The sequence below is a fragment of the Camponotus vicinus genome, unplaced genomic scaffold (genome assembly GCF_025532165.1).
Source record: "Camponotus vicinus isolate PSW18456_S1 unplaced genomic scaffold, iyCamVici1.0 SCAF_1, whole genome shotgun sequence".
Lineage (NCBI taxonomy): Eukaryota > Metazoa > Arthropoda > Insecta > Hymenoptera > Formicidae > Camponotus > Camponotus vicinus.
Window position 1 is genome coordinate 34288042 of NW_028141945.1, and position 17992 is coordinate 34306033.

General features: G+C 29.4%; 2 protein-coding genes across 3 annotated transcripts in view; one reads left to right on the forward strand and one right to left on the reverse strand.

Annotated features, from left to right (window-relative positions):
• Nucleotides 1-3350: 3350 nt before the first annotated feature.
• On the reverse strand, nucleotides 3351-7473 carry LOC145962990 (arrestin domain-containing protein 17). Its single transcript, XM_083084549.1, has 7 exons — nucleotides 7174-7473; nucleotides 5853-6008; nucleotides 5519-5730; nucleotides 5030-5212; nucleotides 4703-4914; nucleotides 4213-4409; nucleotides 3351-4032 (listed from the first exon to the last, which is right to left on the reverse strand). Exons 1-7 carry the CDS (start codon nucleotides 7286-7288, stop codon nucleotides 3899-3901), a joined length of 1209 nt encoding a protein of 402 aa, XP_082940675.1. The 5' UTR covers nucleotides 7289-7473; the 3' UTR covers nucleotides 3351-3898.
• A 2461-nt stretch (nucleotides 7474-9934) lies between these two features.
• Nucleotides 9935-17992, forward strand: part of Syt4 (Synaptotagmin 4) — a 9242-nt gene continuing 1184 nt past the window's right edge. The window contains exons 1-6 of one of the 2 annotated variants that reach the window (XM_083084526.1): nucleotides 9935-10200; nucleotides 11005-11334; nucleotides 12146-12519; nucleotides 12647-12805; nucleotides 13317-13634; nucleotides 14349-17992. The exon at nucleotides 14349-17992 is cut by the window's right edge and continues 1184 nt beyond it. In XM_083084526.1, the coding sequence (XP_082940652.1) occupies nucleotides 10149-10200; nucleotides 11005-11334; nucleotides 12146-12519; nucleotides 12647-12805; nucleotides 13317-13634; nucleotides 14349-14468 (1353 nt within the window). In that variant the 5' untranslated portion in view covers nucleotides 9935-10148 and the 3' untranslated portion in view covers nucleotides 14469-17992. The remainder of the gene's footprint in view (nucleotides 10201-11004; nucleotides 11335-12145; nucleotides 12520-12646; nucleotides 12806-13316; nucleotides 13635-14348) is intronic. The other variant, XM_083084537.1, reaches the window with a different exon arrangement.

The following is a 17992-nucleotide window of genomic DNA, read 5'->3' on the forward strand; positions in this document are numbered from 1 at the left end:
GTTGTGTGAGGTCATATATTAATCCATCAAGATTCAGTCTCAATTTCGATCAGATGGAAAGTTGACGTAAAGACATTCGTTCGATATGTTCAAAGCAATTTTATCGATTTTATCAATTCGATATATACATATATACGTAATAAATATAGATTAAGTAGCGCCATATAATTGTACAGTTTATATAATTAATATATTATAAAATAATATTATAAAATTATCTTAAGTCTTACTTTTACAAAATAGAAATTGTTATAAAGAGTTGGTTCAAAGCTTATCAAAATCTTGAATCAATATTTTTGAAAACATACATTTTTTTAAAGATGATTTGAAAATTAGCTTGTGGAAAAATTCTATTTAAAACTTTAACAAAGTTCTACAAGTTTTACTTAAAATTCTCGCGACTTTTCCGCGTTATTTTATTGCAAAGAACATTGTACATTGGAGAGTCGAAACTCCAATAGTTACTTCGTAGTAAAGTTACAATTTACTTATCAGAAAGGTCTACGTTTACTGTCGCTCTGCTTACGTAATTGACAACATAAGTATACGCTTACAAAGTATAGTGAATGCGTAGAATGTTGTCATTAACCGTGCGCTTTAGATGATGATTCATCTGAATCATCTAAATATGCTGCCAATAATGCGCTATATGTAATAATATTACGATCAATCACACGATTGCAATCAATTCGTTGAGCAAAACATCAGCTAGGTCATCAACAATGTAGAAAATCGTTACGTATGAGCATATGACGTTGTAGTAACATCGTAAATGCAGGAGGATCGTTACAATGCAATATCGTATAATAATAACATGCGACGATTTGTTCGATTATGATATAAGAATATATCGGCGAAATTCCGTCCCATGTTTGTTTCGCTGATTGAACACCCGCTAAAAAATCAGATCATGAGGTTCACGAATATTTCATTTCGCGCTTTCAAGGCCGCGAAAAGGTTGCCCAGTGATATTACATCGACCAAGAACATGCACTTTTGTCGTACATTTCTTGCCGAGCATATTTGTCAACCAAGATCTACGGTGTTGTCTAAAAGAAACTTTACATATCTTTTTCGCGATTTTTCAATTAAGCATAATTATTTCATAAGTTCTATTGTTGATCAAATATAAAATATGCCGAAAAGATATTATTTATCAAGTCTATTGTAAACGATTTATAAATTCGCGACAAAATTCAGAACTTTTATTAATAATTATATGCATCATAATAAAGAAAACATGACTTGAAAAAAGTGAAACAGTTATAACTATATAAAGAACATTTCTGGACGTATATGTTTATTATAATATTTTTACTTAAAATTTTCAAATGTGCTCATTTATTATATAATGTATATTTGTTAATATAATGTATATCAATGTATGCTTGATTATGCAGAAACTTTGCAATAAATGATAATATTTGTGCTACATTGAATCATGTGCATCATTAATTGAAAAACAAATAATATTTGCAAATCTCATATATAATTAACATATATTATGTACATATGAATTATGCACATATAAATTATGTACATTGAAATCATCACTCGTTTATATGCGTATTTATGTATACAGGGTGTTTGATAAAAATTGAATGTTCGTGAACGGATAAAGCACAGTAAATTGAAATAGAAAAGTCCTTTATCATTTTGCAATTTTTACAATAATTATTGAAATGTTAATTAAAAAGGACTGGCAAATGAACGCTTGTTTCGCATAGATCAAGAGTATGTTAGTGGTGAATGTCACATGTAAACGAAAAGTTTGGCCATGTCTTATCCATAGTCGTATAATATACGTCTATGGTCTTATCCGACTCTTGTCTTTTCGTTATCGCGACATTTGCTATTGAGACGACTAGACCACACATACCACGTCTAGCTATTTGCCCTTTTAAATCCTTTTTAATTAATATTTTAATAATTATTGTAAAAATTGTAAAATGGTAAAGAACTTTTCTGTTCAATTTATCTGTACCCGCTCACGAACGTTGGTCAAATCTTTATTCAAACACCCTGTATATGCATATAAGCTAATAAGGCTGAATATAAATAAAATAATGTAAAAATGTGTAATATTTACGATTATTTTTTTACAAAACTTATTATGATATGCTGTAATTTAATAATTATTAGTATTTATTTAATAATTAATAAATTCTTTTCTTCAATTTATATTATTTAAACAATATAAATTTTAATAATAAATTTTTTTACGATGATTTTATAAATTGTAATAGATATTACTTATTGTATTTAAATTTTTTTAAAAATAGATATTATATTACTTAGTATCTTTTTAATTAGCATTCTTATTAATACGTTTACATAATTATTCATATATTATTATATATCATAAATATCTAATTAAATAATAAAAAGGAAATATCAAATGTAGTATATATACATATATATATATATATATATATATATATATATATATATATATATTACATATTGATAAAATGGTATTATCTTGATGAAAAATTGCAAAAATCTTTTTTATGTAAGAGAATTTACAGTAATATAAGTTCACTTATTTAATAAATTTTTGGAAATTTTATTACACAACATCTACAAACGATGCCTAGAGATTTGTGTTTTGATTAAAATAATGCCACGCGTGACAGTGTAAAATTAGAAAAATAAAGCACAAAATCGAGATATGTTGTTAAGATATAAAAGATAAATACAATGTACTATATACATTCGATCTCACCTCGATAAGGCTGCAACTGTTATCTTTACGAAACATGGAAACAATATTAATTTCACAGAGAAAAAATAGCGAGCCTCGTTAATTTTCTAGATGCAATCGCTATCACATATAAAGATTGATGTGCTATTGATTAAACAAATTATATCAAAATCATTGCATAATTCGAACATATAGTGTTAAATTCGTTAATACAAAATTTAAAAATATATATTAAAATTGTATTATGGCATGGCATATCATTATAATATATAATCACGTACTTACTATGATTAATCTTGAACAATACGGGCTATTTCCTGTTATTTATAATAATTTAAAAATATATTCAAGTAAAAAATTATTGTTTTAAGCACATAACACATTCACACACACAGATATATATATATATATATATATATATATATATATATATATATAATTCACGATTGATAAAAAATTTTTTTCAAGATTTTGAAAATTTTAAAATTTATTAATGTTCTAATCCCGATGATCTTGAAATCTTGCCTTCACGTAGTCGTTTCATTAGATTCCTATTTTACGATCTTGTAAATATGTATCAAAATAAAATATAGATATAAAATTTTTAAAATATATTTTTCATTTATAATTATATAAAATGCAATACTCATGGTGAAGTCGATCTTTTATTTTACTTTACGTCACTATATGTGACTATAATGAATAATCACACACAACGTACTTATATACAGCATTGCTTTTTAAGTGTTGCAATTACAAATTGCTAGTGCAATAATTATCGAAATCATCGAATTAATTCTAGTTTCATGAGAGAGAATCGATACTTTTATATATAAAATCGTACGTATTTTATCATCCGTGTTTATATTTGTATATTTATATAAATATATTAATATTAATAAATATACCGTTAGACAGTTTATCCTCTTCTCAATACATGTAAAAAAATATAAATGCCGACTATAGAGAAGCATTGTGCGTTTGTTCATTGGATGCAAAAAGTTGCGCACTTTATAATAACATATATGTATAATTCATATATTTTATAAACGTTGATTAGAAGTATTTAAAGCTATACGAATATTTAGTAATTTATGTGCGTTCTTAAAAACTTATTACCAAAGCAGCAAAGTACGTATTTCAAGAATTTTGCAAAAAGCTAATCTCAATATAGCAGTATCTTTCTTTCTCCCTTTATTGCATGGGAGCAAAATTATATACTGGATATTTTGGTGCGAAACGATTAGACAGGCCATAAACATATTCTGATTCCCCGCGTTCGCGAAGATTTTTAGCCCCGATTAATGACTCCTCATAGGATGGTGGAGCTGGAAAACAAATTAACAGAAATTATTTTTATGAATATTAAATTGCGATTTCTTAGAAAACAAAACTTTATGATAAAAACGTATTTTATAAACGTGCAGTCTTTAAATCTTATTATTCCACTGTATACTATTCAATGTTTCTTTTATATCGGAAAATATAAATTATTGTGCCGATCTTACGTAAATTTGGATACAAATTGGATTCTGGCAATGGAGGTAGCGTAGTATTTGCCGAAGGTACTACGAAACCAGCTTCAGGTGGTTTCGTTGAATAATCGCCATCCGTTTCAACAGGCGGAGCACTTGGAGTATGGTAAGTAGCGAGCGGAATTGTTCCCACGAAAATAAGCGTATTGGCGGATAAATTTCGATGGTACCTGCAAAGCATAAAAATGTCGGAAAGTATGAGATATCTAAAACAAAAAGATACAAGGAATTAAAATTATTTTATAAAAAATTATTTTATAAATTATATAATTCACACATATACACTCGTCAACAAGATAATTTCATATCCAAATTTCGCACAAATAATTTTCCAGTTCTTGATAGAGTTATCCTTATTTAAAGTTATGCAAAATGTTGACATGACATTTATATAATTTGTTGAGTGTAAAAAGCAAATGTAAAAAAAATTAATTAAATTTATGAAAAAGATAAAAAAACTAACCATCCTTCGACACATGCTGTAACTTTTAAATTATATTCAAGATCGATAATGTTGCAATTAGCAAGATTCGATGGTGGAAGAGGCGGAATGTCCAAATATTGCTCGTAATCGGCGATTCCACCCCCCTCAACTGGTCCTTTGCTGACTTCTGTTACTACAATTTCCTCCTTTTTGGTGTCTGTATGTGGTGTAGTAGCGCGAAAAGTCACAATCTGAACTTCATGATATGTTATTACTTCTTAACAAAAAAACGCACTAAACTTTAAGACATTATTGAAGTATATTGTTCAGTTCCAGTGTGTCAAAATCTTAATTATTGTTACATACCTTACAGAGGACGAGCTTAATGCTGTTTACAACAATGTTTGAATGATTTTCTACATTTATTTTTATCGGCATCGATTGGCCAGGCACATATCCTCGAACTGGTAATGAAAAGTTTACGGTTAAAGGTGGCGTGCCACAGCATAAGCAACAAAATGTCTTGGTCATTTCTTGTCTTACAGATTCCTGAAAATGCGATTACATTTGCTGTGATCGTTGCTATATTCATATTAGTGGAGATTTATTCTAATTTTTTACAAGTGCGATAGAGAGTTAGATTCTTCTTAAAAATAAATGTAATTATAATAGTACAAGCCTTATACAGGTATAAAAGTATAACGTATGATTACAATTATTTTTCTCCTAAATTTTCTAAGTTCAATAAATTTTTTTAAGGAATGAGATTTCTTATAGATTACATGATATTAAATAATATGAAATAGTTATGTATTTAATTTAAACATATCTAATATAAAAAAATTTGATACAAACAGCCGCTCTTGGTTCTTGATTTAAATCCAAGGGCTCAATTACTGTAAAAGGACTCTTAACGTCTTGATCGAATTTCCAAGGCCGATCCAAAGTAGCTTTGACGATATATCGAATGTATCCAAAGTCAGATTCGAAGCTGGTTGGTAAGTTTGTTGGTAAAGAACATGTAAATGGAAATTTGTGTTCTCCTGATTGTATTTCAATTTCTCTACCTAACAAAAGAACATAAAGGCAATAGAATAAAAATTAAGGGAGAATATTAGAGAAATTATTTGCTTGATTTTTATTAAGAATAAAAAGTTTTGATTGTATATGATAAATAATCTAACCTTACCCGAGGCCGATCCAATTAAATAATATTTCGTTTCAAAATATTCTTCATGCGCCGTAACAGTTTGAGTTTCATCTCGATATTGTCCCTTCTCATCCATCTCTTGATTGTCAGTCGTCCAATGAGTATTCGCTTCCCCTTTTATTTTCACACTTATACCTGTGTGGAAGAGATGACAAATGTTATAAATATAGAAAAGAATATTTCTTCATATCATATTAATTTCTTCTTTTCTTAATTTTTTCATTAGTTTGCTCCAAAAACATAATTTTTATGAAATTATTTTATTAATTTCTGCTTTATCCTTTTTAATATAAAAAAATCAAGATGCAAACATAAATTCTTGTCCTTAAGTATTCAATCTCTTCATATATTTGATGTAATATATTTTAGCAATACAAAACAATCTAGAAGGCGACAAAGAATCGGACCAACGCGAAAGTACGTGCATATGTGATTGTTCTATAATTAATTCTCTCACATGTGCAAGAATAGAAAAGATCGCGCGAGGAATGTAATAGACATAGGAGATGTATTATGTTGTAATATAATATATTTCAAATCATTACTTTTTTTAATGCTAAAAGGTGAAAGTTAATAAAAACAAAAATCTTAGTTAATCTTAGTAAAATAAAACAAAAATCTTCAATTTTTACAAATACATGATTTGATTGTTTATGATAGTTATTATAATCGAAATGTTTATATTGTGTTTTCGACTATTTGTATTATTTTTGCATTACCCTAGAATGTTAACGATTAATATAATATAGAAATCATAAATAATAAATAATATATCAGAATAAGATCTATAATATAATAATTATACATAATTGCATATATTCATGTAATTTTTGTTAATAAATTAGTGATATTAAAAATATTAAAAATATTAAAGAATTTACTACTAAACTCCAAAGGCAAATGAAAGTCACAAACTAATCAACAATAAACACCTGTTCGTAATTCATAAGTCGCACCTATTACACATCATATAAATTAAATAATAATATATTTTAACACACATATTTTGAATAACATAACTATAAATATTCTTTATTATTCCTTTCAATAACCAAATAAAAAAATCTAATCCAATTTAAAATGCAATAAATTATATTGAAATAAAAGAAGTGCGACGGAAGCTGAATTAATAGATTTAGCAGAAATGTTTAAAAAAAATAAAATTTATAACAAACAATTCCTGTATAATCAATATTACCTAAATACAATATTAATAATAATATTACATCCTAAAAGTTAATAATTTACTTTGAATTATATAATGTATAATCATTCTGTATAATATAAAAATCAGACTCACCGCGAATTTTCTTTGTTTTGTCCAGGACGATGATAATGTTACCTGTCACAGTTTGTCCAGGATAATACGTACTCCATTGATTGTCAAATATTATCCGAAAGTCTTTGAGACCCATATTGATCGATTTGTCTTACTTTTCCGGTCTTTCCTGTTTTCAAGCCTCCGATTACTCCATTTGCGTTGCGTATTTACCGATGATTCAACATATTATACTGATGCTACAGCCTTGTTACGCCGCTTGCGTCCCTCACGCTATATTGAGCTACTCGTGGGAGTCAGAAACGTTAGTATACCATCTTTGCGCAGGCGATTGGTGACGTGTCGGCATCAACTTTGCGGTCGACAGGACCGTCTTTATTCTAAACCGCGCAGGCAACTAACAGGGTACCAGACGACAATGCAAAATTTAATTTCCTACTCTAAAAGCTTGAATACTAGGCCTTGATTGGGCTTTGATTTTTCAATTATTTGTAAGTTTATACAATGTAATTTATTATTTATTTTAATTCACATATTATGTGCATATTCCAGATCTAATGGATTATGTTTTCCTATGAATTCTCTAAATATTTGTCGCAAGATTTCAATTTTTAACATTAAATATTTCTAAGATTAATCAATGAAGAACAAATTGGCTCTCTCACTGTAATATAATTAAAGTTAAATAAAAAACAACTTTAAATTTTATTTGATTCAAAAAATAATGTCTCGTTTAATTTAAATTTAAATTAAAATTGATTATAAATCAAATTTAAAGCGTCATTTTCCTTCGATCATATTGCGCAATGCCAACATTGGATAGCCATTGACCTAGACGCAACGCAATTTACATGTCAAAAGATAAATTAATTAGCAATACATAAATTAATTAGTGCATCGCAGTTTTTATTTAAATGTACTTTATTTATATATTTACTTGGTGTTTCTACTCATAAATTCTTAGTTCATTTGTATTGATGTATTGCTATAATTTGCATGAAATTAGCCTGTTGAGAAACACTTTTAGTTCTTACCAGAAACGGCGCAATTTATTGACAAACCAATAAATCGACAATAATAATGGGATATTTACTTCACCATTAAATTTCGAATTCGTTAGCAATTGCTTGATAATTTGTCATAGATGATCATTATCATAATTTCATAAATGTCGTGGAAATATTGATACATGAAATGGCACATTCATATTGTATTTCATCGAAATTTATTGTAGCATTACACATATGTCGTTCGGCATGTTTTCAAAATTGGATCTAAAATGCGAACGTGGCACGATAAAAACACGATGTCACGTCCATGCCAACCATTGAACATCATAGAATGGCAATTCGGTCGGTCGTAAAGTTCATACGCTCGCGTTGAAATTTAAAGTTAAGTCGCACATCGACATACAATTTATACATGCCATCTATAATGTCATCATTTTGAGTCTAATCGAAAATGTAGAACTCCTGAGACTAAAAATGTCATGGTACAAATAACAAGAGCCTCGTTGGAGAATAATTTAACGATTTTTTTTGTTTATTCGCTATAGGATTGGTATTATTCTCTTGTTTTATTCTTACATCTTTTTCTTTAAACCACATGATTATTCATTTAAATATAGATTTATAAATGTAAAATTTAAATATGTAGATTCTTATTAATTCTTAATGCTCTCGTTGTAGACAAATGCCTTTTTTATTTTTCCTGCTTTAAATTCTGACTTAATATTTATTAATCGATAATTCAAAAGAAAACTGTAGCATGACTAAATGTACTAGTTTATGCTCTATAAGTGCACTAGATATTATTTGTCAATATTTCCGCAGTTCTACTTGAGATTCATACATAGCAATAAACTCCTTTTTCATATTGGTTTATTAATACAGTTTTAAATTATCTGTATTGTGATCTATATTACATTAACACAACACGTATTATTTTAATCTTGTTTTTAATAAGAAAATATTATTTCATATCTAGGCTAGGTTGCACCAACATTATTTTAGATTTAAGCGAGACTTAAATATGTATATATATATATATATATATATATATATATATATATATATATATATCTTTATCTTTCTTTCTAAATAAATAAAGACAGACACATATTTAAGTCTCGCTTTTAAACTTTTTGGCTATAGCCAAAATATACATTGATGCAATTGAACCATAGATATTAATAACTGTTAGAGAAATATTTTATCTAATATTTTATTTTAGTATAGGAATATTCCAGTGAATTTTTCTATTTTAAGATCATTTCTTTCAAATATTTTATTTAAAATTGAAACTTGTTCTATATCTGAAGAGTGTCAAAATATACAAAGTCATTAAAAATTATAGTCTTAATTAATAAATTCTTCACTTTAATTAATAAATTCTAAAATGTAAGTTTTATAAAAAAATGTTTCTAGGAATTAATCTTTATCTGAAACATTTTTTATAAAATATATATTTTAGAAAAATGTAATAATTCTTATTGACTCAGCCTATATGCTATGTATTTTTACGAAAACTCTCATATATATTATGTATGTGAGGAAATAATAAATCGAGATCGATTATATTCTATATAAAACATAAAGGAAAGAAAAAAATTTTCCAAAATTGAGACTGGGATTTAGCGAAGATCGAGAGAGGTCAATCGTATTTACTTGTATTGATCTGTAAATTGATCAGTCAAATCTCGGATTGCATCTGCGGATCACCCCCGCAGGACCACTCTATTTCATCTCGCGAACCGTTGCATTCTTCCAGTGACGCTGTCGGTGGTTTCCTCATCGTCGGTGGCGGCACGTCATCCTCTCCGCGCAAACTCCGCTCCACCGAAGGGCTATTGATCCGCGCGCATTTCGGCCGACGATCGGAAGGTAGAGTGCCGCGGACGACGGGCCGCACGCCGCCCGTAAATATTCGTTCGGTGCACTGTGACCAGATCTAAAGGCGGAAAAGGCATCCCTTTAGCGCTCAGGTAGTGGCCGAAGATGGTCAGTGGAGTGACGGAGGGTGGACCTCTCATTCGACCTGTCGAGTCCGGTAAGTATCGCCGGAACGTTTTTCATCCCTTCTGGAATCGCTCGTCGATATCGTATCCGATAGTTTCATCCATTTCTTCATCGTGCATGATCACTATAATGTTGATTAAAATTTGTTCATCCATCATTCGCGACACAATATTTAACGACATCGTTCAGAATGGAGGACACCAACAGCTGTTAGTTCTTGTCCCTTAATTACAACTGCGTAATTTCTCATGAAGAATCATGCGATAATCATAATTTTCCAACATCAATGCAATCTAATGTGACGCATTTCGACTATGATACTCGCCAATCCATTATGACGATTTCGATGCATGATTCCGTTTGGAAAATGCTAGAATGTTTAATGGAGCACGCATATCTATCAATATCGACTAACCCGACTATACAAATCCGCGAGATAATATTACCGATATAATTCGGAGAGACAAATCGGAGTAATTAACACGTTATGTCACGCGATTCATTCAGGCAATTTATAATTAGTCATTTTTATACTTTACACGTTTACATAATATGTCGCAAAATTAATAAGAAACTCGTAGCATGGAAAAAGATATTAAAAAATGTAAAAGAATTCCAATTTTTAATGTTTCATATTTCTATCATGTCGCGAGGTTTCATTTTTCTAGGATAATCGCATTAATGGTTGATGTAATTCTCTCTCTCTCTCTCTCTCTCTCTCTCTCTCTCTCTCTCTCTCTCTCTCTCTCTCTCTTTCTCTCGTCCTCGTGCGACATCACGTGATGCTGCGTTGTAGTGATAAATCTCTCATGCAATTACGATGGTGAAATCGAAGAGCGTGTGATTGCAGTCTCAACGGCGACGCTGGTGACGCTATGTCTCGGCGCCGCTTTCTTATTATGCGCCGTCGCGATGACCTGGTGGCTCTGCCGACGACGTCGCGAACACACCAAGCTAAGCTCCGACAAGTCCCTGGCGTTCAGACCGCCGCACCGGAAGCCGACGGCGGTTAAGAGTCCCGGTAGCACGAGCCACTATTTGAAAAAGAGCCCATCGCCAACGGGACCGGCCAAGAGTCCGCCCGGTTCTGGTGGACAAACACCGAGTCCGACCGGTTCTCAATCCTCGAACCCCGCATCTCAACCCAGAACACCGCAGAGCGCAGGTAATATCCGTAATATAAGATAATAATAAAATAATTAATTAATCAGTATCGTTTGTAAAATGAATATCTGCTTCTGTAGACACCAGTGTCACAGTTTTCTTATTCCTTTTTTTCTAAATTATCTTTCACTAATATTCTTTTCTTTAATAATCATATTAATATTTTTCTCTTTAATAATCAAAATAAGAGCTCTTCCTAGGAAAACTTGATCGTTTTATGAAAATGACTGGTACTATTTTAATCTTCTTGTATATGATAAAAATAGATTATCCTTTTGGACGTAATATATCGTACCTTCATCTTTTTTTGTATTATAATAGATTATTTTTTACTTTGATTTTTTTTCAACTCTTTCTCTTTCTATCAAGTAATATAAATATTTAGATTATAAATCATACTTACAAAGATCATGACGAAATAATAGATTAACTACTCGAAGACTCTTTAAATATATACAAAACCCCCTAATTTAAAGCTTTTTAAAGCTCTTAAAATGGGACCATTCTTATCATTAAATTTTTTATCGTTGCATAATATTAAGCCATTAAATGCAATTGCAATTATTTTTCTTATTATCTTTCCGCATATATATAGGGATTATACAAATGCAAAAAAATTAATATCTTCAAAATAATTTCTGTCTCCTTTTTTCTCAATATTTTACTATATATTTCTTGGATCTAAAAAAAACCATAGTTTTAATCCATAATTCTTTAACCATAATTCTTTAATTTTTTAGCTCTTACAATTTATTCCATTTTATTTTAACTTGAGAAAACTATTGAACAATATTTTTACAATAATGGTATAGGTACGCCGGTACAGACACCGCCCGTCGAAGTTGCTGTGAGTATAGAGAATGAGCGCGATAAGGCTGAGCTGGAAAATAACGAAAAGGTTGAGCGTGAGAAGAATCAAACAGCAGAAAATAACAAGGATAATCTAGGCCAGTTAGTCTTCAAGCTGCGATACCGAAGCGAACAGAACGCGCTCGCGGTGACAGTAGTGAAATGTAAAGGGCTACCTGCCAGGGGTCAGCAGAACGCAACTTGTGATCCTTACGTGAAGCTGCAATTGCTGCCCGATAAACAGCAACACGTGAAAACTAGAGTCCTCAGAAACACTAGAGATCCGGTGTACGATGAGGATTTCACGTTTTTCGGCATATCACAAAGTCAACTTCAGGTAGAATTACGATATTTCGATTTCGTTCAAATCGTTTCTCGCGCATATCACTTTGTAATTAAGATGATTGTAGTAAATTTATTTCTTAAAAGAAGAATGGTAACCTACTTAACGATTGTGATTCCAGAAAATTAGCTTACACTTCATCGTGTTGAGTTTCGATAGATACTCTCGTGACGATATTATCGGAGAACTGACGTGTGCTTTATCATCAGTGCCCGGTTTAGAAGATGCGGATAATCAAGAGATATCTCTATGTCGGAAAATATGTCCTAGAAGTTTGAAGGTAAATATCTCGAAAATGCTATAAAAATAGTGAAATATTTATATTATAGATGATGTGCAATAATTTTATAATAATTTTATAATAAAACTAACACACAGTTATTCTTATGAACATCTTTTTTAGCTATTTATTTTCCTTTATTCAAGTAAGATTCGCTTGAAACTTGTCTAAAAAATATAATTATAAAAATTATTACTTTTTAAATAATTAAATACTTAATTTACTTTTAAATCTGTCATTATCTTTTCTCCCGACATTATTAAATAAAATTATTAAAATTATTAAAATTATTAAAATTTCCTATTTTTAATCATTAATTATTCAAAAACTGCTTCGATATTTTCATTGAAGAAAAATAGATCTTCTTTTGATCAAAAATTCTTTTTGAAAAGAATATTTAAGAATAGGGTAGGGACACTATCTGTAGATGAATACTATGATATATACGTCTATATATTACGCTCGAATAATTTTTCTCTTTTGCTATTTTTTTTTTTTTTTTTTTTTTTAGATACAGTCGCAAGGAAGAGGAGAATTGTTGGTCTCGCTTTGCTGGCAACCGGTCAATAGCCGCCTGACAGTGGTGGTTTTAAAAGCGCGAAGTTTACCCAAGATGGACGTAACCGGGCTGGCTGATCCGTACGTGAAGATTTATCTTTTGTACAATCAGCAACGTATCGCCAAGAAAAAAACGCACGTGAAGAAACGTACTCTCAGTCCGGTATTCAATGAGTCTTTCGTCTTCGATATACCAAATGGTGCGGACGGACTCAACAATGTCAGCCTCGAGTTCATGCTACTAGACTGGGATCGAGTTACGAAAAACGAGGTAAATTTCGCGCTTCTGTCATTCAAGACTCAATATTTTGTTTGCTCCATTATTGATTGAATTAATATACGATAAGATATATTTTGTATCTCTCTCAAGTTCTTCTTATAAAGTCATATTTTATATTCCATAATCAGTAAATATATCATATTTAATATTCCATAATCAGTAAATATGCTATTTAATATAATAAATATAAATAAATATAAATAATTTTAGACAATTTACAATTAATTTTTTCTTAGCGAGAATATCAAGGAAAAGACACACCTATTGTTTTTAAACAATTAATTCTTAGAAATTCATATTTGACAAATTAAATTTCAGAAAAGAAGACAGGTGACAAATTTTGCACAATTATTTATTTCAAATAAATATTATTTTAAGAGAATTTTTACTTAAAACTTTATTAAAAGAATTTGCAATTTTAATAATTAAAATGACTTAATAAATAATAATATCTCTTGACATTTACTATAAAAACAATAAGAAAAAAAACTTTTCTCTAAATTAAATAAAAAAAATTATAATAAAAATATCTAATATTTTTACATAAAACACTAATTTTATTATTTTTAGTTTTATAGAATTGTAAATATTAATTATGCGAAATATGCATGTAAAAAACTTATATAAGCCATTTAGATTTGTTATTTTGTGGAATAGAGAATTTTTGATATAAGCTGTTAATCGAAAAAAATCTGATTCGTTTAGGTAATTGGCCGGTTAGAGTTTGGTGGACCAAAATGTCAAGGTTCCGCTGTAAACCATTGGAAGGAGGTATGCAGCTCACCGCGACGACAGATAGCCGAGTGGCACAAACTGCGAGAGTAACCGGTCTCCTAGTCTTATATACGTATCAGATCGAGTTCCCACATCTCCGATTTCCCTAGAAACTCCATATCCTTCGCTACGAAATCACTGATCCGACCCTTGAAACCCTACAATAAGATAGGGTATCTGTTTTGTAAACCTAATACTCAATGTATATTAGGCTTGAAATGAATAGCTCGTCCACCCATAATCGCTGTCATCGGGAGAGATTTTTGAATCTGTAAATGAACATTGTGTCACAATGTTCATAATAGATGAAATTAAAAAATTTTAAGTACGATATCTCCCTTAAAATCTACACACATTAAAAACATCATAATTATAATATTAAAAATTTCACTCAAATCACTTTTTATTTACATATAAAGGATCTCAGATTAATATCAGTATTATTAAATAGCTAAAAATTTAGCGCTTGAAAATTAAATATCGAAAGATTTAAAGAGATATTATTTAATCTTTAAATTTTTATATATTCTGTTGATATAATCATACACGCGATTAAGGGATGACGGCTTCTGCAAAATGCTTTACGATATAAACATAGACATTAAGATTTCTGACCAGTTGAGGAACGAGACTATGGAAAAGGAGTATTGATGCGTGCGAAGCGGTCGACCTTTCGATTGCTAGATATTGTGTCATATAGGTAAATATGAAGCAAATAAACTCTTATCTTCTACAGCGAATTCGAGTAGAATGCACCGGTGTATATTAAAAATAGTCTTGCAGTGACATAAAAACGTAAGTACAGCGTAAAATCAGTTCATTAATGAGATGCTCAGCTTTATAATAGTGTGGCAGAACTTACGTTAGATTATTTCGAGATATTTTCGCCAAATGCTTTTACATCATGATAAATTTTATGTACAATGGTTTTAAAAATGTACACCAGTGCGCGCATTTGACCAAATTCGCTATTAATTTGCTCCATTTTATTTACATGATTCATTGTGTCTTTCACAAGACCGCAGAGCGACGCTTTAAAGGCAGTGTATATTTTACGCAGTGGCGTAACTGTGTGTGTAAATTTTCGGTCCTAAAAGAGAATAATGAAAGAGGCCTCCCTCTTCCACTCTACATTTGCAAAGTTAGAAAAAAAATTAAAATAAAGATCTGTACATTTTAACTTGTATAAACATTTATGTGCGCAAAAGAGAAATTATATTTTTATGTTACATTGTTATATATTTTATTTTCTTTTTTCTCTTTGTAGGTTATTAATATAATGCAATTAATATATTGCAGGTCCTCGAAATATGATGCTTATTTCCGCTTAAGAGGGTACATACATCTAAAGCGACAAAAGTAATGATCGTTTTCCTGAATATTTTTTTCTAAATATAAAATCTTTCAAAATAAAATTCTTTATTTAAAACATATACATTCTCAATTATATATTATTAAAAAGCCACTATATCCATGTTATTTCAATAAATTTCAACTTAAAATTTTAGGAATATTTTTAAAACATCAAAAATTCTAAAAATATAAAACATGCAAATTGACCTGGCTGTTTGTACTTTCTTAGTAGTAGAAAAGTTACGCCACTACTTTTAAAACACTATGTTGAAATTAAGATATGTTTATCTCGTTAAATGCAAATTGCGGACGAGTATATTATTATCTCGCTAAAGATCGGCAAAAGTTCAAGGCTCGTATCTTCACCGAATCTATTGCTAAATATGATAGTCTGATTTTAAGTTTTCGCTTATATTGACATAAAAAGTTTCCGTACACATATAATAAGAATTAAAAGAATACTTCAAGATTGAATTCTTTCATTCATAATTATTTTTCTATTCTCACAATGAAGCGAAAAAAAAACGAATAAGTGTGTGCGTTTGCATCATATAACATACTGTCGCAACAAGCCTTAGAAAATTGTGGAATCAAACAAATCAAGAAATTACTAGATGTTTCGGCGAGAGAAGCTTCGGATTTTGAATTATTTTGTTCATAATCGCCTTTCCATTCTTGCGATGAAACGATAAATAAACGAGAATCGAATACTGTTGCTTTTAAGAGTAGCTGGACTACGAATATAAAGAGTCTCAGTCTGCATCGCGATTGTACATATATAACGAAACGCGAAAAGTAATGAATTGACTTGATCTTGCCTAATCGGCGGGAAGAAATTTAATGTACGCATGGAATCATTAATGTTTCAGCGTGTAAATTTATTCACGGCAAATATATACGTATTCCTCGTATACATACGCCTCAATATGTAAATTTATATCTCGAGACATTAATGATTTCGTGTATATGTCGAGTGTATATGTCGCAGAAAGTAATGAGACCGATTTTTTAAAACACAATGTGACAACATCGAGTATCAAAACCGCAGTTCAATTTAAACTTTAGAATATTGCAAATGTTATGAAATTACGTGCGATTTAAATCAAAATTTAATGTGTGTCGGATCATTGAATCGAATTGTACTTAATTTTATCGCGCTGTAAAGTTCTAAAATTTAAATTGAACCACAATTTTAATATTCAGTGTTGACGTTTTAAAAAAATCATTTTTATGAACAGCTTCGTTATGCATTGGAAGTAAAATAGTTGGAAGACACACTTCCTGCTCACCTCAATTTGATAAGAGTTTAATTGCACACTGTAATATTTTAAAATTTTTATTTGTTTAACACGTCAACACATATTCTGTGTTTTTACGCGTTAATTCCTTCGCTAGTACTACTATAGATAATATAAGATCAATTTTTTTTAACAAATCAACGCTCGCAGATTGCAAGACAGCACGATACTTGAAACATTTCGAACATGAAAGTCAATAATTAGCAACGCATAATTAACGAATGCTTATTTTTTTATCGTAATTCACTCCTCCATGGTGCGAAACTTATCCAATTTAGGGGGATAAGGATATTTTATTTAGTTGCATGTAAATATAGGCGTAATGTTTTATCTCTTAAAATATTAATATCACGATTATTAGATTATTACGCGATGTATTGCATAAAGCATCGATTTTTTCATAAATAGACATAAAATAACTTAAAATAATATATGACATACATATTATATTCCTCTATTTCCATTATACAAACATATATTTTATATACATATATAAACAGCCTTAATTTTGAAATTTATATATTTATTTGTTTATTTAAGTATAATCTTTGCTTTACGCATACAAAAACTTAAAATAATTTTTTTTATTATTTTTAAAAATAAGTATCAAAAGTTTTATCAAATTTCGAAAATCTTAATTCGTAATAATGCTTCTATATTAAAGAATTCATGTATATTATAAATTTTAACAAAGAACTAATTTTAATTATTTTTAAATTTCATTATTTAAAAATAGCAAAAAATTAAATTTTTTTCATATTGAAAAAATTAACATATTTTTTCTCCTTTGCTTAGAGAAAATCAATGTAAATAATTTTTTATATTAAAATGACAGGAAGAGAATGCACACAGGTATATTTCTACACATAAAATATCTTTTTTATCCTCCAAATTTGAATAAGATTCACATTTGTGCATTTTATT